Below are 16609 nucleotides of genomic sequence, written 5' to 3' on the forward strand. Positions count from 1 at the left end.
AAGCATCATTTCATCAGTCTGATGTATTGCATTAGACAAGAATTTTTTAATAAACGTGAGTTGTTGAAAAATGTGAACAAAGTTTGGACTCTCCCGCAGAAGATCAAAAAGGTGTTATCGGACGGGAAGGACCGTTTTTCTTTTCTTCCACGGTCCTGCCAAAATATTCTTTCTGGAACTGCTGGAACTCCTCCTCGGTGAAAACCGACAGCGCCTCTTTGGGTTTTTGAGCGACGGGTCGGTCGGGGCGATCCCGGGATTGTCTTCCCGTGTTGTAGTTCTGGATCTGAGTGTCACACAGACAAGCTCATTCATTCCTGCATTTCCTAAACAGAAATGGACTGAAAATATTCAGCGGACCCCCTCACTTTTAATGTGTGCGATTCGGCCGCTTCCAAGTTGGTTCTCATGAAGTATTGGAGGTTGTTGGTCTTCATCTGACTTTTGTCCTTTGTCTTCCTCATCTCATCTGGAAGCAAAAATGAGCTCATTTAGTTCTTGCCCACAAGGAACGTGGCACAAATCTGGAAGAGGCTGAAAAATGTGTCAGCCAAAAGTAACATGGAAAATGGACCATACTGACCCAGCGCACACTTGATCAGCTTGTCCTTGACCGTCGCTTTGCTCTTGCCGGGCCCGAGTCGCCCCTGCAGCCGCTTCACTTGGCGGGTGACGCCCTGGCGGTTGGTGCCCACCAGCGCCTTTGCCGCCGCCGTATTGGGCGTCCTGGCGTGCCGCTGCTGCTGCTTTTTCTTCTTCACATTTCCACCTGGCAGGAAACACAGCGCAGATTTCAATTTTCCACTGCCGCAAACTGCTGGCTACTACACGCATGCGTCGCAAAGTAGCAGCATTGCACTTTTTCTGGGGTGTCACAAACGGCTACATTAACCATTTAAGGCTTCATTTTAGATCAAAGTCTTCATTTAAATACAGCTTCGAAAGAAAATGTTAATCACAGACGCGTCGTTAGTGTTCAAGCATCTCGGCGTGGTTACGACAGTTTGCGGCTAACGTTAGCCGGCTAGCCATCGAACGGGACTCCAAGCGTACTTATGTCGTTACTCAGCAGCTCGAGTCCTCTCCTGACCAGCGAGGCGGACATCTCGAGCTATTCCACAGCGTTTTGCTTGCCAAGAAATGGAAATTGCAACGGTTCAAATGACAAAACACGCATGGAGGCGTCAACGTGTGGAGATTCGTGTCAACATCCGGTTGGCTCACAATGTGCCGGAATCGGGCGGAACAAAATTGCAATGCAAGAGTTCCGATTTAGATGCGACACCGAATACTAAGATTATTAACACTAGCGCTAAAATAAACCTTTTGTTTGTTTCTTTGATTTCATGATTTTTTTAGGGAGGGGGTTGAATAGTTTTAAATGTATGATTTAAAATAATTGATTTTAAATCTAATTTTATATCAGTTTTTATTTTCTATCTATTTCAGCCTTAACATGACCCTTCCTTGCTTTTACTGCTCATGTAATGTATATATATATTTGAAGATTTGGTCAATCAAACGTGGTCTCGAAAATAGTTTGATTAGTTGTGGGTTAATTGTTTATTAACCTTTTTTTTCATTTGACGATATCAAAAGGAAAATCCCATTGTGTTACAGCCCCTTGTGGGCGTGGTCATTACGACTCCGCCCACTTTTCATCATCGCCCCTCCATCCATCCCTCAGTGACTAATGGCCATCATTTCAGTACTTCAATGTGAGCTCTGCTAAGTCGGTAAGTTTCTATAAGTTACTTGACCTTTATAAGTTTCTGTACTGTCAGAAGTTTCTATCGTATATATATATATTTGTTTATATACATAAGTGTTTTTTGAAAATACACATTACAACATAAGGCAAAGATATTGACATTCAAACATAATACTAAATCAAACTTTTGCACATTTTTCTCTGTGTAGTTTTTTAAATAATAAAGGACAGGAACAAAAAAACAGTCAAATGCTTTTATTGATTCTATTTGTTTGAATGAATCAGCCAATGAATTGGAAATTGATTTGCCCAAATTGAACTCGGCATCAGGCTGTAACAATGCGTGCTTGTCTTTTTATTCTTGACTTTGTTGGAGCATTTTTATCATGCGCGTTCATTGACTTATGTTTGGGCAACATTGCCCGGCCCTTGACGAAACACACGCTTGCTTGAAATAAGCAGAGATAAGAAAGAGCTTGTCGGCTGTCTCGTTGCTCCGTTTGGACTTTCCCCTCGCTCGCTCTTTCCCACCATCGCTCGCTCGCTCGCTTGCTCGCGGTTAGCGTGAGATGGAAACCGGCGTGAAGTTTAAGCGGCGCGGCCAACGTGACCGCAATTCACCACTTCCTGCCTCTGACTGACACGAAAGTGAGCGCTGCCTTTAAAGAAGGGAACAACAAACGAGAAGGTGTGACAACACTTTGTGGAAAACGGTGTGATTTGCCCTGTGATTGATTTATTATTATTATTATTATTATTATTATTATTATTATTATTATTATTATTATTATTATTATTATTATTATTATTATTATTATTATTATTTTATTCAGATATTGCTCAGGGCTCAGATCTACACGCTCCCCCTCCCCCCCATGCTTAAGGTCAGAGGTGCTAGTGAGCGATGTGCGCCATCTAGCGGCGAACACTGTTATCACCACTTCAAACTGCTCAGCGAGAGGAAACAAAGCCCACAGATGTTTTGGGAGATTAAAAAGAAGCGAAGCTTTGCAAGCGCGACGCGGCCAGACGACACGGAGGAAGTGAGAGCGAGAGAAACGGCTCACTTTGAAAGTGGGAATCGAACCGGGAACACGTTGAAGGGCGGACTCGCGAGGCCGTGCGTGACTGCCGCGAAAGCAGCCACTAATAGAACACACTGACCTGTTTTTTTTGTTTTGTTTTTTTACCTGAAACACAAAAACAATTAAATGTGGCTGGTGACTTCCGCTCAACAAAGGGGGAAAAAAAAAAGCAAAAAGCATCCACGCCTAGAAAGTTCCGTTTTCACCACAATTGGGTGCAAAAGGCAGGCGGGCGGCACCTGTCTGAACATTTCGCTATCTGTCTGTCTGTACCCGTGCGGAGCAGAGTTCTGTTTAGTTTGACTTTATTTGTAATGTCGGTCAAGACGACTTTTTTTTTTTTTTTTTTTTTTTTCTTAGGTGGCGGCACCACACACAAGTTTGCCGTTGCTTTCAATTGAGCGACTGTTCCATCCATCCACCGATCCGTCCATCCATCGAGTTTGGTCCGACTCTGAAGAAGCTTGTCTTGTTCGCCATGACATCAGATGGACAAAAATGGATGCTGCCGTGACAGGTCAGGCCTTAAAATGATGCTTCTTTTTTTTCTCTCTTGGGACAATTATGGATATTTTAATTCTATTCTGTCATTTTGAAATGCAATTTGGTTGTCCTATTGGTGTGATTGATTCCATCTGTTAAAAGAACTAAATCAAAGCACCTCACAGGTGAATCGCAAAGACTATCATTTCCACTTCTGTTTTTCCATGGTGGGTGCGTGCATGCGTGTGTGTGTGGGTGGCCAGATTGAAGAGGAGGAAGCAGTGAGTTCCACATCCAGCATCCGAAAGTGCGCCAAGCATGAGGAGCACTTTTGTTGTTGTCGTTCTTTTGTGGCTTGGGCTCGCCGCTGCCGCCGCCGCCGCCGCCAATGGTCCCAAACAGCAAGACAGCAGTGAGTTGGAGCCTTTCTTTACTTGTCTTTGTTTGCATTAATCACAAATCAAAGGACGGTCGAGTTTACAACATTGCTGCTAAAAATGAGTGGAAGTGAGCCATCGTAACATTTAGGCCAGTTTCAAAAGTCCAATGATAAAATTGGACACATGGAAAGGAACACTTCTAAAAGATGATGAAATGTGACTTCAAAGTTGAACACAACTGAACTGCACTTAGTTAATAAAATCATTTAAGCAGCTGACACATTCTAGTCAGTTTGAACATGATTTTGGTTTAGTGATTCTCTTGCATGCCACCAGAGGGCGCACGCACACTTTGTGGAACGTGCTTTGGACTGTACGACCATTTTATTTTGTTTATTTTCTTTTTTCTCATGTAAAGTATTTGTTAGGTGCAAGATCAAACATTAGAAAAAATATTACAGTCATTAAAAAGGACAACAGCAAAGGACATTTTGGCTGTAAACATTTTTAAAGCGTTTTCATCATATTTGTCAACAAAAATGTTGGATTTGGTTTTTTTTGTCGTTTTAGGGCTGATCTGCTCCAACGACTACAATCGAACCATCACGTGCGTGTGGAACAGCTCGGACGCGCTTACGGGCGGCGGCGCGGCGTGCAGCCTCCACGCCCAAAGGATCAATCATTTATCGGAGTAAGGAACAAGCGTCTCCCATTGGCGATGAAACTTCTACTTCATACAGAGCAGTCAAGAGTTACTTTGCAACCTCCAAGTGTGTAGCTTGCAACTTCGGGCTTCAAGTGTTTGGCTCGTTGCGATTTCAGGCGGCGCCGATACAAGTCCGAGTGTGTTCTCGGGCCGCCGGCCGCGCGGACGCCTTCCTCACTGCGGACGTGCTCGCTGGTCTTCAGCAGAGACTGCATTGTGAGTCGCGATAACCCCCATTGAAATGTGTTAAGAAGCTTCATTGAGGCAAAAGTAGTGATTTGGTGCCATCGTGTAGCAACTAGGTTCTAAGGAAATATTTCTCAAGTGAGTCTTTTGAAACAAAAGCAGTGCTTGTTGCGCCTAGCTGCTATTTGGAAGCGGTTAGGAAGCTTTTCGTCGAAATTTGTCCTTCCACCACGACGCTGCCCTCAGTTTCAGGGCAACCACGTACTGAAAGTCCACATCAACTGCTCCGACGTGGAGATGCGCTACAGGCCGGCCTGCCACGGTGAGTACGCCACGTCCAAAATATATCATTGGTGCTCGAGCTCAAGTGGCGGTAATAATGCTCTTAGCGACTTTATGCTAGCTGCTACTATTCCCACTGACTTTTGGAGTGTTTTTATTTTTTTAAGACTAATTTTCCTTCCAGTGCTAGCGACTTTATGCTAGCTGCTACTATTCCCACTGACTTTTTGAGGCTTTTATTTTATTTTTTTGTAACCAACCTGGGTTTTCAGTGAAACTACCTCCTCCGGGCGAGCCTGAAATGAACCAGAGCCGCATTTCCTGGCCGATCGCCAATCAGCGCTGGTCGTACAACTTCCAGCTGGAGTGGAAGCTGGCGGGCGAGCCGTGGAATGTGTGTAACTGACTCACACGCTTGTCCCAACATACCTTCAAGTTGTTTATGACAAGCACCGTGCTACTGTACATTGCAAGAAGCTCAATTATATGAAACTGAATTGATACAAACTTTCATTGTCTTCAAAAACAAGACCTTATTTCGGTCATCTTTGTTTTCTAAAAAGAAATCTGACTTTATTCTGCCTTTTGCGTTTCAAAATAACATTTTATTTCAGTCCTGGCTTTTTTCTTACAACTTTCATCTTGTTATTCCATTTTTTTTTTCTTTTTTTTTAAAGCACCTCCAAAAGGCTCTGATGTTTTCCCTCCCCTACAAATTTGTTTTTAATATGCTGCCTTTTTTCTTTGAAAATATACAAGCGTATTGTTGTCGAGTGGAAGCATGAAAAGAAACATTTGCCTCCACCAGGGGGCGTCAGTGCGCAGCGAGCCACGGTCCGAGCTGCGTTTGGAGCGCTTGAGGCGAGGGGCGGCGTACGAGGCGCGCCTTCGGGTGAGGCCTTCCGACGAGGAGAAGTTGGGGTGGCTGTGGAGCGACTGGAGCCCTGTCGCACGCTGGACGTCGGATGTGGGCAAGGGCGCAGCGCCGCTTGCTGGTGGGTTGTACTTCTACACACTTGCGCTCCAAAAGTGAATTGATTCCAAAGTTGTCTTGTTGTTGTCAGTCTCCTTGCCGTTGGTTTTGGGGGTGACCATCTCAGGCACCACCTGTGCCGTCTTTCTGGCTCTTCTGCTCTTCAGGGCCGACAAGACCAACTGGTAAGCACTTCAACACGGTCTGCCGTGGTGGGGCAAATACTTTTTTGGAAAAAAATTAGAATCATTTTAAAATGAATTACATTATATGTATTTATTTATTTAAAATGATCTATTTATTTATTTTAGGCTTTACGTCTTCAAGAAGATTCGAGGTCCACTGCTCCCAGACCCGGGAAAGTCCTTCCTGCACAACGTAGGTTTGCCCGAGCGAGATGCGACTTCTGGTGGCTCCTCCGCCACCGATTCCTCGCGCAATAGGAAAAAACCTAAAGTCCCCGACTTCTGCTCTTTTCCAGAAGTGGGAAAGGCCTCCTTTCAGCATTGAGAACTTGCAGTTCTTCCTGCAACCTGTGGACATCCTTGCTGTGATGTCCGCAGAAGGTGCGGACCCCGAAGCCCCCGGAGGTCCCGCAGATCGTGAAGATCCCCGAGACCCTCTGTACCCTGGAGGCTCCGGGGACCTTGATCATCCAAAAGCTCTTCTGGAGAAGATGATGATGATGATGAAGACCACCGCAGTTGGCTTTCCCCCCCTCATGGACTTCCAGCTGTGTCCTCCTCCCATTCCTTTAGCCTCACTCACTTTGGACAACCTGAAAGCGTGTGCGCCCGACGACCCCTACGGCCCCACGGGGGCTCTCGCGGACCAAGACCAGGACGGGCAGATGAAACTCCTCCTGGAAGCTCTCGGAAGCTTCTCCCGGGGCGGCGACGAGGTGACGCCAGTTATTTCAGACTATGAGAAGATCGAGAAGGTCCAGAGTGAACATTTAGAAGAGACGGGTGGTAAATGCCAAGGTGAAGGAGGATTTCCCTTTGAAGGGATTTCCCTCATAGACACCATTCAGGTGAGTTTGGACTACGAGCGCTTTCGGACGCTGGGCCACCGCGACGGGCCCGAACTCCCCAGTTCCGATTCGGGCATCGGCGGCGTGGCCGAGGAGCACGGAAGCCCCGAGGAGAGCTTCGAGGAGGAGCGAGCCCCCTCGGTCCACCGTCCTCCCGGGTGCGAGTCCCCTTTGGGCTTCCGTGGTCCAATTCTGGAGAGTCTCCAAGCTCTCATGCTGGATGCACCAGACTTGGATTATGGATCGGTGGAACCGTCCGGCGATGGTTATATGTCTCTTTGTCCTCAAGATCACGTCACAAGCTGAAGGACAGCCACATTTCTGGTGGGGACGTTTGAACATTCATCAATCATTGAAGCGTTAATACGCTGAACAAATTCCGCCTGTGATTTTCCTCAATGTGCCGCTGCTGCTTCATCACGTTTGTTTTTTTTCTTCTTGACAGCCTGCAGATGGTTTCAATGAAGACAGTGAAAGTAGAGACAAGTGATATTTTCCACAGAAGCTGATGTGGAAAATAGGCCAAGACACGAGCGTGTTTTGCTAAGTAAGGATTTATTTTTGGTTGGGGAAACGCTTGCTCTTATATAACTCGCTGGCACACTTTAAAAATGAAAATACATTAAGTGTAATTACGAGGCTGCATTTTTCATATTTTTTTCTTTTTCCTCCTCCTCCCAAAAACGACCATAATGTTTTTAAGAAAACTGTCTTATCCTGTGGTCCGGGTGGTTTAGTGGTTCGACTGGGAGGAGGTTTTGCTCACCAAGTCCGGCAGGAAGTGGACAAGTAGCAAAACCATTACAGAAGAAAAAGAAAAAAAACCCAGATCGCCTTCTTTTCCTCCTTGCACGGCTTAGTGTAAACAGCACGAGACAAAAATCAACGTTTGTGTGTGTGTGCGTGTGTCAGTCGAAGTTGAATGTCCTTTTTTTAAATGCCATTATTTTTTTATGAAATAGGATGATAATGATTTAAAAAAAGAAAGAAAAGATTTGTAAATGAAGGCGTGAGAATGACGGTGGGAAGCTGGAAGAGCCTCCGCAATGGTTGTGCGCGTGTGCACGCGCATGAGCGTGTATTTGTGTGCGCGTAGGACAAAGAGGCTGAGACTTTGCTCTCAGTTGTTCCTCTTCGAAGTGGAGCGCCAGAGCTCCTTTGTTCCCCTCTTTTTCTTGGTGTGCTGAAAAGGTAAGACCCCCCCCCCCCCCAAAAAAAAGTCCTTTGGTGCGCGTGCATGTACACGTCTCTTATTTGGTGCGCGTGCGCGCTCTCGAGCGTAGGTGGGGGGGTTTGCTCTGGCGTGTATACGTGGCCAAAGTGATGTTAGTTGATGCTAGCTTCGCGGGGGGGTGGAGGGGGGGATTGAAGCGGGCGGTGACGTCACGCTTGTGCAGGCGAATGACTTGATTTGAATGGAACATCTGCACACTTTTCGTTCCAATGCGCTTGAATTATTTGAACTTCAAATTCTGGGGGGGGGGGGGGGGGGGGGGCAAAACACAAGCAAGTCGAAATACATAAATGTGTCATTTGTTTTCGAAACGATTTCTACGATGGATGAAACATCAATGATTGTTTGTCCATTTTATTTTGAAGCGGAGTCATTATTTTTTCACTAATTGGTGCAGAAATGAAGCCAATGCGTCCGTTCTTTATGGAACACTAAATTGGGGTGTCTTTTGAAAACATGTGCATTCGCTTGGAATGGATCCGGCACATGGTTTGCGTTACGTAAGCCGACGGACAAACTGGAAGAACTATAAAGGACGGACGGAGGCCAGGAAATCCCACTCTGAATCGAAAAGGATGTTTAGTCATTTGCTTGGTCCGGATGGTTTCATTGATGGACGCAATGGCGACCCGGCTTGCGTCCGCAGGTGCGCTGGTCCAACATGAGATCCCTTTTGAGCTTCCTGTTCCTGCTGCCGCTGGCGTGCTGCCTCCCGGCGCCGTCGCGGCCGGCGGGCCCGCGCTACTGCCGCCGATGCTGCGACCACCTGGATCCTCAGGCCTCGGCCCCCCACTACCGGCTCCCCGAGGTCCGCACCGTGGTCAACATGACCATCCTGAAAGGTAAAGGGGGGGGCGAAAGGGCCGCCGTTCTGATGGCGTCAAGCATAAAGCTAACGTGCCTTCCAAAAACAACTTAACTAGTAGTTTGAGACGGAAACGATTGTTGGAACTATTTTGGGCCGACCGCAAAGTCGCTGGAGCGGCGCAGCTCCATAAAGCGGAAGGAGGAGGAGGAGGCATTCTGGCAATTCCATCCAGTTGTTTTCCATTGTGTTGAAACAAGAAACGTCAAGCCTGAAATGATTTCTCGGTTGCAGCTTAAATGGGGGCATAAAATAAAGGTCAAAAGGTGACATCGATGAACATTTCCCCATTCTGCTTTGTCGCAGGCGATAAAGGCGACCGAGGGGACAAAGGCACGCCCGGCAAGCCCGGCGCCGAAGGCCTCTCGGGTCCGCCGGGCCCGGCGGGCCCCCAGGGCAGCAAGGGCCAAGCGGGCGCCCCGGGGGACCCCTGCAAGAACCCGCGGTCCGCCTTCTCGGTGGGCCGCCGCAAGTCCCTGCACAGCGTGGACTACTACCAGCCGCTGGTGTTCGACACGGTATTCGTCAACCTGCACGAGCACTTCAACATGTTCAAGGGCAAGTTCTACTGCTCCGTGGCCGGCGTCTACTTGTTCAACCTCAACGTCCACACCTGGAACTTCAAGGAGACTTACATGCACCTGATGCACAACCAGGAGCCGCAGGTCATCCTGTACGCACAGCCCAGCGAGCGCTCCATCATGCAGAGCCAGAGCGTCATGATGGACCTGCAGCCGGGCGACGAGGTCTGGGTGCGCCTCTACAAGCGCCAGCGCGACAACGCCGTCTACGGGGACGACGTGGACGTCTACATCACCTTCAACGGGTATCTGGTGGCCCCCGCCGGACAGTGAGACACCGCCAAGCTTAAATGGGCTTTCGTGATGACGTCATTGATCGATCAGATCGAAACTTTATATTAGATGCATTCTATTTTTTTGTTACATAGAAATGTTGTTGGAAATTTTATATAAAAAAAAAACAATACAATGCGATTATTCAAAAGTCTACACAAAATATGTTTTTTTTCTTCCCTCAGACAATATTGTGTATTTTTTATTGGTCCCGTCGTTCCGCTTTTCACCGCTAGAGAGCAATGTCGAGCCATTTGCTATGAAACCTGCGTCAGGATAATAAATCGTTTATCAGCTGAGGGCTTACGAATTGCCTTCCAATGCCATTTCAGACATTTTAAAGAGGAGTCAAGCGAGTTTTGTTTATATTTAGTTTTGAGCAGAATGAGGTTCCGAACTCCGCACTCCATTTCACAAGGTGACGGTAATGCGCCTCATGTTGTTTGCCAAAGGCCATAAAACAAGTAGAAGAAGAAAAAAACATGGCGCCGGCCGTAAACAAAGCAATCGGGGCTAGCAAATCTTGGCGGAATGAAGTCATTAGTCGTATGTTTATCCTTTTCCCCCCCTGTGATTTGACTTTTATTCTAAATGCGTTCATGTTTTTGATGTTATTTATATTTTGTACACTTTGACTAAGTATTAATAATTCGGCGTTCGTTTTTTTATGGTCAACTCGCTATTCAATTTGAATTACCACCGATGCGATTATTATTGCTATTAGTAGTAGTAGGAGTATTATCAGTATTATTATAGTATTATATTTTAGTCCTGGCACTTTTTTTGTCCCGCTATTCTTTCGAAAAAGTTATGCCCCATCCATTTTCAATGGCATACTCAACATTTACATCGCTCCTATTTGAAATTTACTTTTAAGAAAATTCAGCGCCATTTTCTTTTTTTTTTTTTTTTTAAATTGTTGTTATGGTAAAGAGAGGCCAGCAAAATCACCAACTTCACCTAAAGGACATTGCAAGCCAAATTTTGAAAACGATCGAATTGGTGCGTCACTTCTGCTGTTCCCGTCTTGGCCACCTGAGGGCAGCCTAAGACAGACTGAATAGCTGTCCACAGAGGCTTAGCTCGTGACCGAGAATATGACGGTGGGATGCTCCTGGTGAGACGATGACGTAAGCCGTGACGTCACCAGAGCTCCCCCATTCTCCTCCCATGCCTCCCCTCCTCCTCCTTCTTCCATCCGGCGGCATCGCCAAGCTCTCAGGCCGACAGGAGTGCACCGAAGGCGGCCGCCATCGTGTCCGTGCTGTCAACTGTTGATTACTGGCCGACGTCAATGACTCTTGGAAGGTAAGCGGACATCATTTGATTGGCTTGTTTTGGGGGAAGGGGGGGGGGGGCTTCATTTCTCCATTGCTTGTCTTGACCATGTCGCCGAGCAACCGCTCCAGTGACAGATGATGAGAAGGAGCTGGCTGCCTGGCTGGCTGGCTCAGCCGGCTGGCTGGCTGGCTGGCTGGCTGGCTGGAGGATGAGGAGAGAACAAATGGTTGGATCAGCATTGAAAAACAAAAGTTGTTTCTCACACTTAGTGGAAAGGTCGACGGTATTTTACACATTGTAGGCTTTCATTATAAACAAATTGCGTTTCTATTAACAGTCATTTTCATGAAATGCATCTCCATGGAAAAAAACAACGTACCAATGTAAACATTTTAGCAATCCGAGTTGGATTACCAAATATATAATATAATATATATATATATATATATATATATATATATATATATATATATATATATATATATATATAATATCAAATAAAACCGATTGACTCTTTTTTTTTATACATTATTTGAATAAAAACAGTGACTCTCTCATTTAGACCTGTAACTAAAAGCTAAAAGATAAGCCAAAAACACTCATCAAATATGGGATTGAATTAAAAAAATATATATTTCATGTCCATTACTTACGAAATAAACATTTTTATTATTTTTTGTTATTGTTTTATTATTTATTGAATTTTAAAAAAATAAATATTTTATGTCCATTACTCACAAAATGATTATTATTTCTCGGTCAATGGGATCCAGTAGCCTGCGTGCTCCGAAACCACAAGCACTATTTGTATCATGAATAATACAAAGTACCTAATGAAATGACCTGGCAAAAGCTCCACTTTCTCACCGCTAAGTGGGCTTGCTGGCGAGTCCTTGAGTCATCATCATCCTTATCATCATCATCCTCCTCCTCCTCATCACCACAATGCACGCGGCGTCCCCGGCTGACTGGCCCGTGGCCTGCTCATTAGCAGCCATCTTGATGGAGTGAGTGCTTAGCGGGGCTTGCCGAGGCGCTGCCACGCACGCACGCACGCACGCACCCCCGCCCGATTTGAAATCTTTTTTCGTTCCTTTTTGGGTGGGGGGGTAGCTTGTTTCTGGGCCAGGTCACTTTGTATTCACAAAAGCTGCCATGAAGTGGGAGAGACGCTGAGATGTGCTCGGCACGCGTCAATCCAGATACTTTAAAAGCAGGCCGAACCATCTGGGAAAAGAAAGCCAGAGCAATTAATTTTTTGGGGGCAATAGTTTTGAATCAAGACAAGCAAAAAAAAATTCTTTATGACAATATGAGATTTATTAAGAATCAATGTTTGACATTTAGCCCGTCTGACACACGATTAACGTATAACTTGAGCAATGAATGGAAAGAGACGCGACTAACAAGCTGAAGAACCAAAGGACGTTTAGTAAAACGGCCAGCGAAGACAAAAAGCGACATTGGCCACAAAGCACTTGCTTGAAATGATTGACGTGTTGGAGACGTCCAATTAAAGAAAAAAACCCCGGAATAATAATGCTCATTTTGTTTATTGTAGACTGACCAATGACGAACATCTGCAGGCTCTTCATGTAACGTTCGACATGTCGCAGTAAAAAAAAAAAAAGGAAAAAGTAATGTCTTATGAAAGCGACATGATCGGCACGTGTCGACCATGTTTGCATCGTCTCGATTAAATGTCGAGAAGCAGAAAGCAAGACGGAAGAAGAGAATGTTTTTTTTTCCTCCCCTTTGCTGGGTGGTTGCCATGGCGACGGTGACATCACTCGGCTTCCCGCCTCCTCTTGGCGCGCTTGTTTGGGCTTCCCTGCAAAAGATGCTCGGCGGTTCTTGCCCGTTGTCTCCGTCCTCTGCTGTTGCCTAGCAACGGTAGTCAGTCACGGCAACAAGCGCGCGCGCGACGGTCGCTAGGCAACAAGATTCAAGAAGGTGCCGTCTCTTTTCCAAAGCGCTTCGTCGTCGCCTACGCGTGTTGACCTTTTTTTACATGCCGATGTTGTCGAAATCATTTTTATAATCGACATTTTGTTTTGCTTTCCTCTTTTGTGTGTGCGCGTGCGTGCGTGCGTGTGTGTTTGAGGATTTCATGTGATCGTCGATTGTCCTTCTCTTCAGGTTTATGAACAAGCGTGTTCCTTCTAACAAGAGATACCAGCCCACGGACTACGAGCACGCAGCCAACTGCGCCACGCATGCGGTAAATTATAACTGCGGGCTGTAACTCCCATGCCAAGGCAGCAGGTGGCAGTATAGCACAACTAAAATAAGTCGCTGCAAGTCCAATTCAGCTCAAACCAAACTTGAAAAATTTGTGTGACTGAATATTTGCTCGTTTTCAGTGCCACTTCTTTTCTCAAACAGTTAGATTTGTTCCGTGATCATGCTTCTTCTGCTAGTTATGGATCATTCCGAGCTTGCTGGGCAGCTCGCTGCTGCACTTGCAGTCGGAGGACCAATGGGAGCGCGTGTCGGCCTGGGTCTACGGAGCCGGACTCAGTTCGCTCTTCACGGTCTCAACGCTCTTCCACACCGTGGCCTGGAAGAAGAGCCACCTTCGGTACATGCGCGCGCAGCAAAAGATAAGAAAAGAAAGAAAGCAGGCCACCCATGCCACAGAATGTGCAGCAGCGTGTGTGTTTGTGTTGCTGTTCAGGGACGTGGAGCAGTGTTTCCACATGTGTGACAGGATGGTCATCTACCTGTTCATCGCGGCCTCCTACGCCCCCTGGTGAGAGGCACGCGTCGGTGCGCGCGCCCGCCCGCACCAGGTAGGACTTGCGGCTGGCTGGCTGGCTCGCTGACGCTTTGCGCCCGGCAGGCTGAACCTGAGGGAGCTTGGACCTTGGGCGAGCCACATGCGCTGGCTGGTGTGGGTGATGGCGCTGTCAGGGACCACCTACGTCTTCTTCTTCCACGAGAGGTCCATCATCTATTTTTTTTATTTGCATACTTTGATTGATTCTTTCAGTCTCATCAATTTCACGTTGTTCCTGGTATCTGCGGCAGGTACAAGATCGTGGAGCTGATCTGCTACACGGTGATGGGCCTCTTCCCTGCCTTGGTCATCCTCTCCATGGTGAGCGCTTCTATCGTGACGGGCGTTCAATTCCATCGCGGCCAATTGATTGGACAGGTGCGCTTAACGTGGAACCGAATCAGTCCAATCCACCAATACGGTCAACGGAATCGATCGACGCGGACGCAAAGTCCAAATCAATTTCTGACGGCTTTCCCTTGTGGGGGTGTTGCGGGTCCACCCAGCCGGAGCAGGCGGGCCTGCGCGAGCTGCTGCTGGGCGGCGCCCTCTACTGCCTGGGCATGGTGTTCTTCAAGAGCGACGGCATCGTGCCCTTTGCCCACGCCATCTGGCATCTCTTTGTGGCCATGGGCGCCGCCGTGCACTATTACGCCATCTGGAAGTACCTCTACGCCCAGCCCGCCAACCCCGTGCGCACCTCCAGATGACGGACTCGGGGGGGGGGGGGGGGGGATGCCGACAGTCCGGGGGGGCGTCAGTGGCGTCCGCCGTCTTTCCACGTCAAATGTTTACATTCCGCCCAAAGAGGCACTTCTCGTTCTTCTCGCGAGGTGTGTTTGAAATCTCCACATCGTTTATTGGAGTGGCTCATTTGGACTGGCTGCCATTATTTCGATCGGGTAAAACCAGGACTCATTTGAAAGACGACTAATTATGGGACACGTTAGCAATCGTGACGTGGACTTTTTTTTTTTTTCTCTCTTTTCTCCATTGTGGATTCTTTTCCCGTGTCTTTTTCATTTGTGCTTTTAATCACGACTGACTGGCGAGAACCGATTCTGTTTTTCTCACCTTGGTTGAGGTTCTTGTGCTCGGTTCCCAGTGACCGAGACGAATTGCGTGACATCTACTGCTTTTCTTTTTTACCTGTGTAGATTATTTCTGGTTGTTGATTTTAATTGCAAGGTGAGTGGCGAAGAGCTTTGAGGACCATTGTAGGAAACATCTCCATGAGGATTTATGGCAGATGGGACTTGTTAGTTTTACGATGTCGATGATTTTAGTGGTTGCTTTTAATTGTACCGTACATTGTGGCGTTCCAGTAGTGTACGAAAAGGCCGACATGAGGTCATGCGGTAGATGTCATCAGATTTTGTGGATTATTTCCATTGGTTGCGCTTCCTTCTATTGTGTGGTCATCATGACTAAGCGGCAAGGAGCAATGGCATCCATTATTATGCTTTGTGGATGACTTTCATTTTTTGGTGCAATGTATCCATCCGTTGATGGGGCTCAATCAACTCTATAAGAATGATATCACTTGCCACAATGCGTGAGCAAATACTTATTTCGCGACGTTGGCTTTTATATCTGTCGTGCAAAACGGCAAGCAACTGACGTTGTAAAGTACGAGACAATCTGATCAGTTGATGGATTCTTTCTCCTGGTTCTATTTATTCATCAATCGTTTCATTCATTTCGGGACACACCGGTGCTAAGTCTGACTTTGTTCTTTTTTTTGACTCGAGAATATTTCGAACCGGCAGTCAACCAATGGTGGCATGACAGGAGCGTGCCATTTTTTGGAGAGCCGGTGCACTTTGGCATTGTTGTCGTCTTTCGCTATTTCCAATACGAGAGCTTTGTACGCGCGAGTGTTTGCTGTTGCTGGCATTTTGCTTTTATGGCCATTGATGAATGGGCCATGATTGTTCTTCATATTACGACTCTATTTCTCTTCCTGGAGCGTTTGGCGCTTGTGTTCCCAATTGAGCATGTGACAGTCTGTCACATTTCATTTTTCTTACATTTTGGTACAAATGGACACTGCCAGATGTCGTCTTCTTCTTACTGCCTGCCACAAGTGACGGCACAGAGCAAAAGTTTTAGAACACCTGTTTGCTCGGGGTGTTCTAACCCTTTGGACGTGCCGTTCACGCGCCGAATATGAACGCAAAGCCAATCGACGTGTTTTTCAACAATCTCAGGTGTGTGCGTGTGCCGCCATCCGACTCGTGAATCTGCAGCCTCCGGTCTATGTTTACGCGTGACCCAACACACACACACACACACACTTATTTGAATTGATTACGTGTGTGTGTGGGATAGCTCGGTCCGCTTTGACACAGCTTGCCTTTAATGTCACATTCCTAAAATGTTAATGAGAGAAAAATTGGGGTTAAGGATTAGGGATTAAGGTCGGGAGTTGGGATTGGGAGGATTTGCTTTTAGCACTTGGGCTTTTGCTCCTTTTGGCACACGAGTTACATTTTGTGGACTTGGAGTCAGTCTTTCTTATGCCCTCTTTGATTGAGAAAACGTCGGGGACAATTTGGGTCTTTTGCGGCCCTTCGCATGACGTCACATGGACTCGCGTTGCGTTTTCCCTCTGCTGTGTGTGACCGCGAAGCTGCTGACTTTTCGGTTCATTTTGTGTGTGTGTGTGTGTGTGTGTGCTGCTTCTGTGTTGTGACAGGCCGACGTGATGCTTTGCTCTTTTCTATGGCTCTTGTAATAAAACAACGTAAGGAGCTT

The 16609-nt window shown here is 46.8% G+C and overlaps 4 protein-coding genes across 4 annotated transcripts; 3 read left to right on the top strand and 1 right to left on the bottom strand.

Annotated features, from left to right (window-relative positions):
• Positions 1–24: 24 nt before the first annotated feature.
• rps19bp1 (ribosomal protein S19 binding protein 1) lies at positions 25–1246 on the bottom strand. Its single transcript, XM_061275206.1, has 4 exons — positions 1054–1246; positions 584–769; positions 369–469; positions 25–286 (listed from the first exon to the last, which is right to left on the bottom strand). The coding sequence occupies exons 1-4, from the start codon at positions 1103–1105 to the stop codon at positions 104–106; spliced, it is 522 nt and encodes a 173-aa protein (XP_061131190.1). The 5' UTR covers positions 1106–1246; the 3' UTR covers positions 25–103.
• A 374-nt stretch (positions 1247–1620) lies between these two features.
• Positions 1621–7475, top strand: LOC133151830 (uncharacterized). Its single transcript, XM_061275201.1, has 11 exons — positions 1621–1736; positions 3157–3313; positions 3543–3691; positions 4230–4350; positions 4482–4581; positions 4798–4873; positions 5106–5227; positions 5642–5828; positions 5898–5991; positions 6118–6184; positions 6288–7475. Exons 3-11 carry the CDS (start codon positions 3598–3600, stop codon positions 7143–7145), a joined length of 1719 nt encoding a protein of 572 aa, XP_061131185.1. The 5' UTR covers positions 1621–1736; positions 3157–3313; positions 3543–3597; the 3' UTR covers positions 7146–7475.
• A 151-nt stretch (positions 7476–7626) lies between these two features.
• c1qtnf6b (C1q and TNF related 6b) lies at positions 7627–9943 on the top strand. Its single transcript, XM_061275204.1, has 3 exons — positions 7627–8030; positions 8720–8915; positions 9245–9943. Exons 2-3 carry the CDS (start codon positions 8735–8737, stop codon positions 9790–9792), a joined length of 729 nt encoding a protein of 242 aa, XP_061131188.1. The 5' UTR covers positions 7627–8030; positions 8720–8734; the 3' UTR covers positions 9793–9943.
• Positions 9944–10079: 136 nt separating this feature from the next.
• On the top strand, positions 10080–14566 carry LOC133151833 (monocyte to macrophage differentiation factor 2-like). The gene is made up of 7 exons (XM_061275205.1): positions 10080–11100; positions 13213–13294; positions 13494–13654; positions 13751–13825; positions 13916–14017; positions 14104–14173; positions 14359–14566. Exons 1-7 carry the CDS (start codon positions 11087–11089, stop codon positions 14560–14562), a joined length of 708 nt encoding a protein of 235 aa, XP_061131189.1. The 5' UTR covers positions 10080–11086; the 3' UTR covers positions 14563–14566.
• The last annotated feature ends 2043 nt before the right edge of the window (positions 14567–16609 follow it).

The sequence above is a fragment of the Syngnathus typhle genome, linkage group LG3 (assembly GCF_033458585.1).
Source record: "Syngnathus typhle isolate RoL2023-S1 ecotype Sweden linkage group LG3, RoL_Styp_1.0, whole genome shotgun sequence".
Taxonomy (NCBI): domain Eukaryota; kingdom Metazoa; phylum Chordata; class Actinopteri; order Syngnathiformes; family Syngnathidae; genus Syngnathus; species Syngnathus typhle.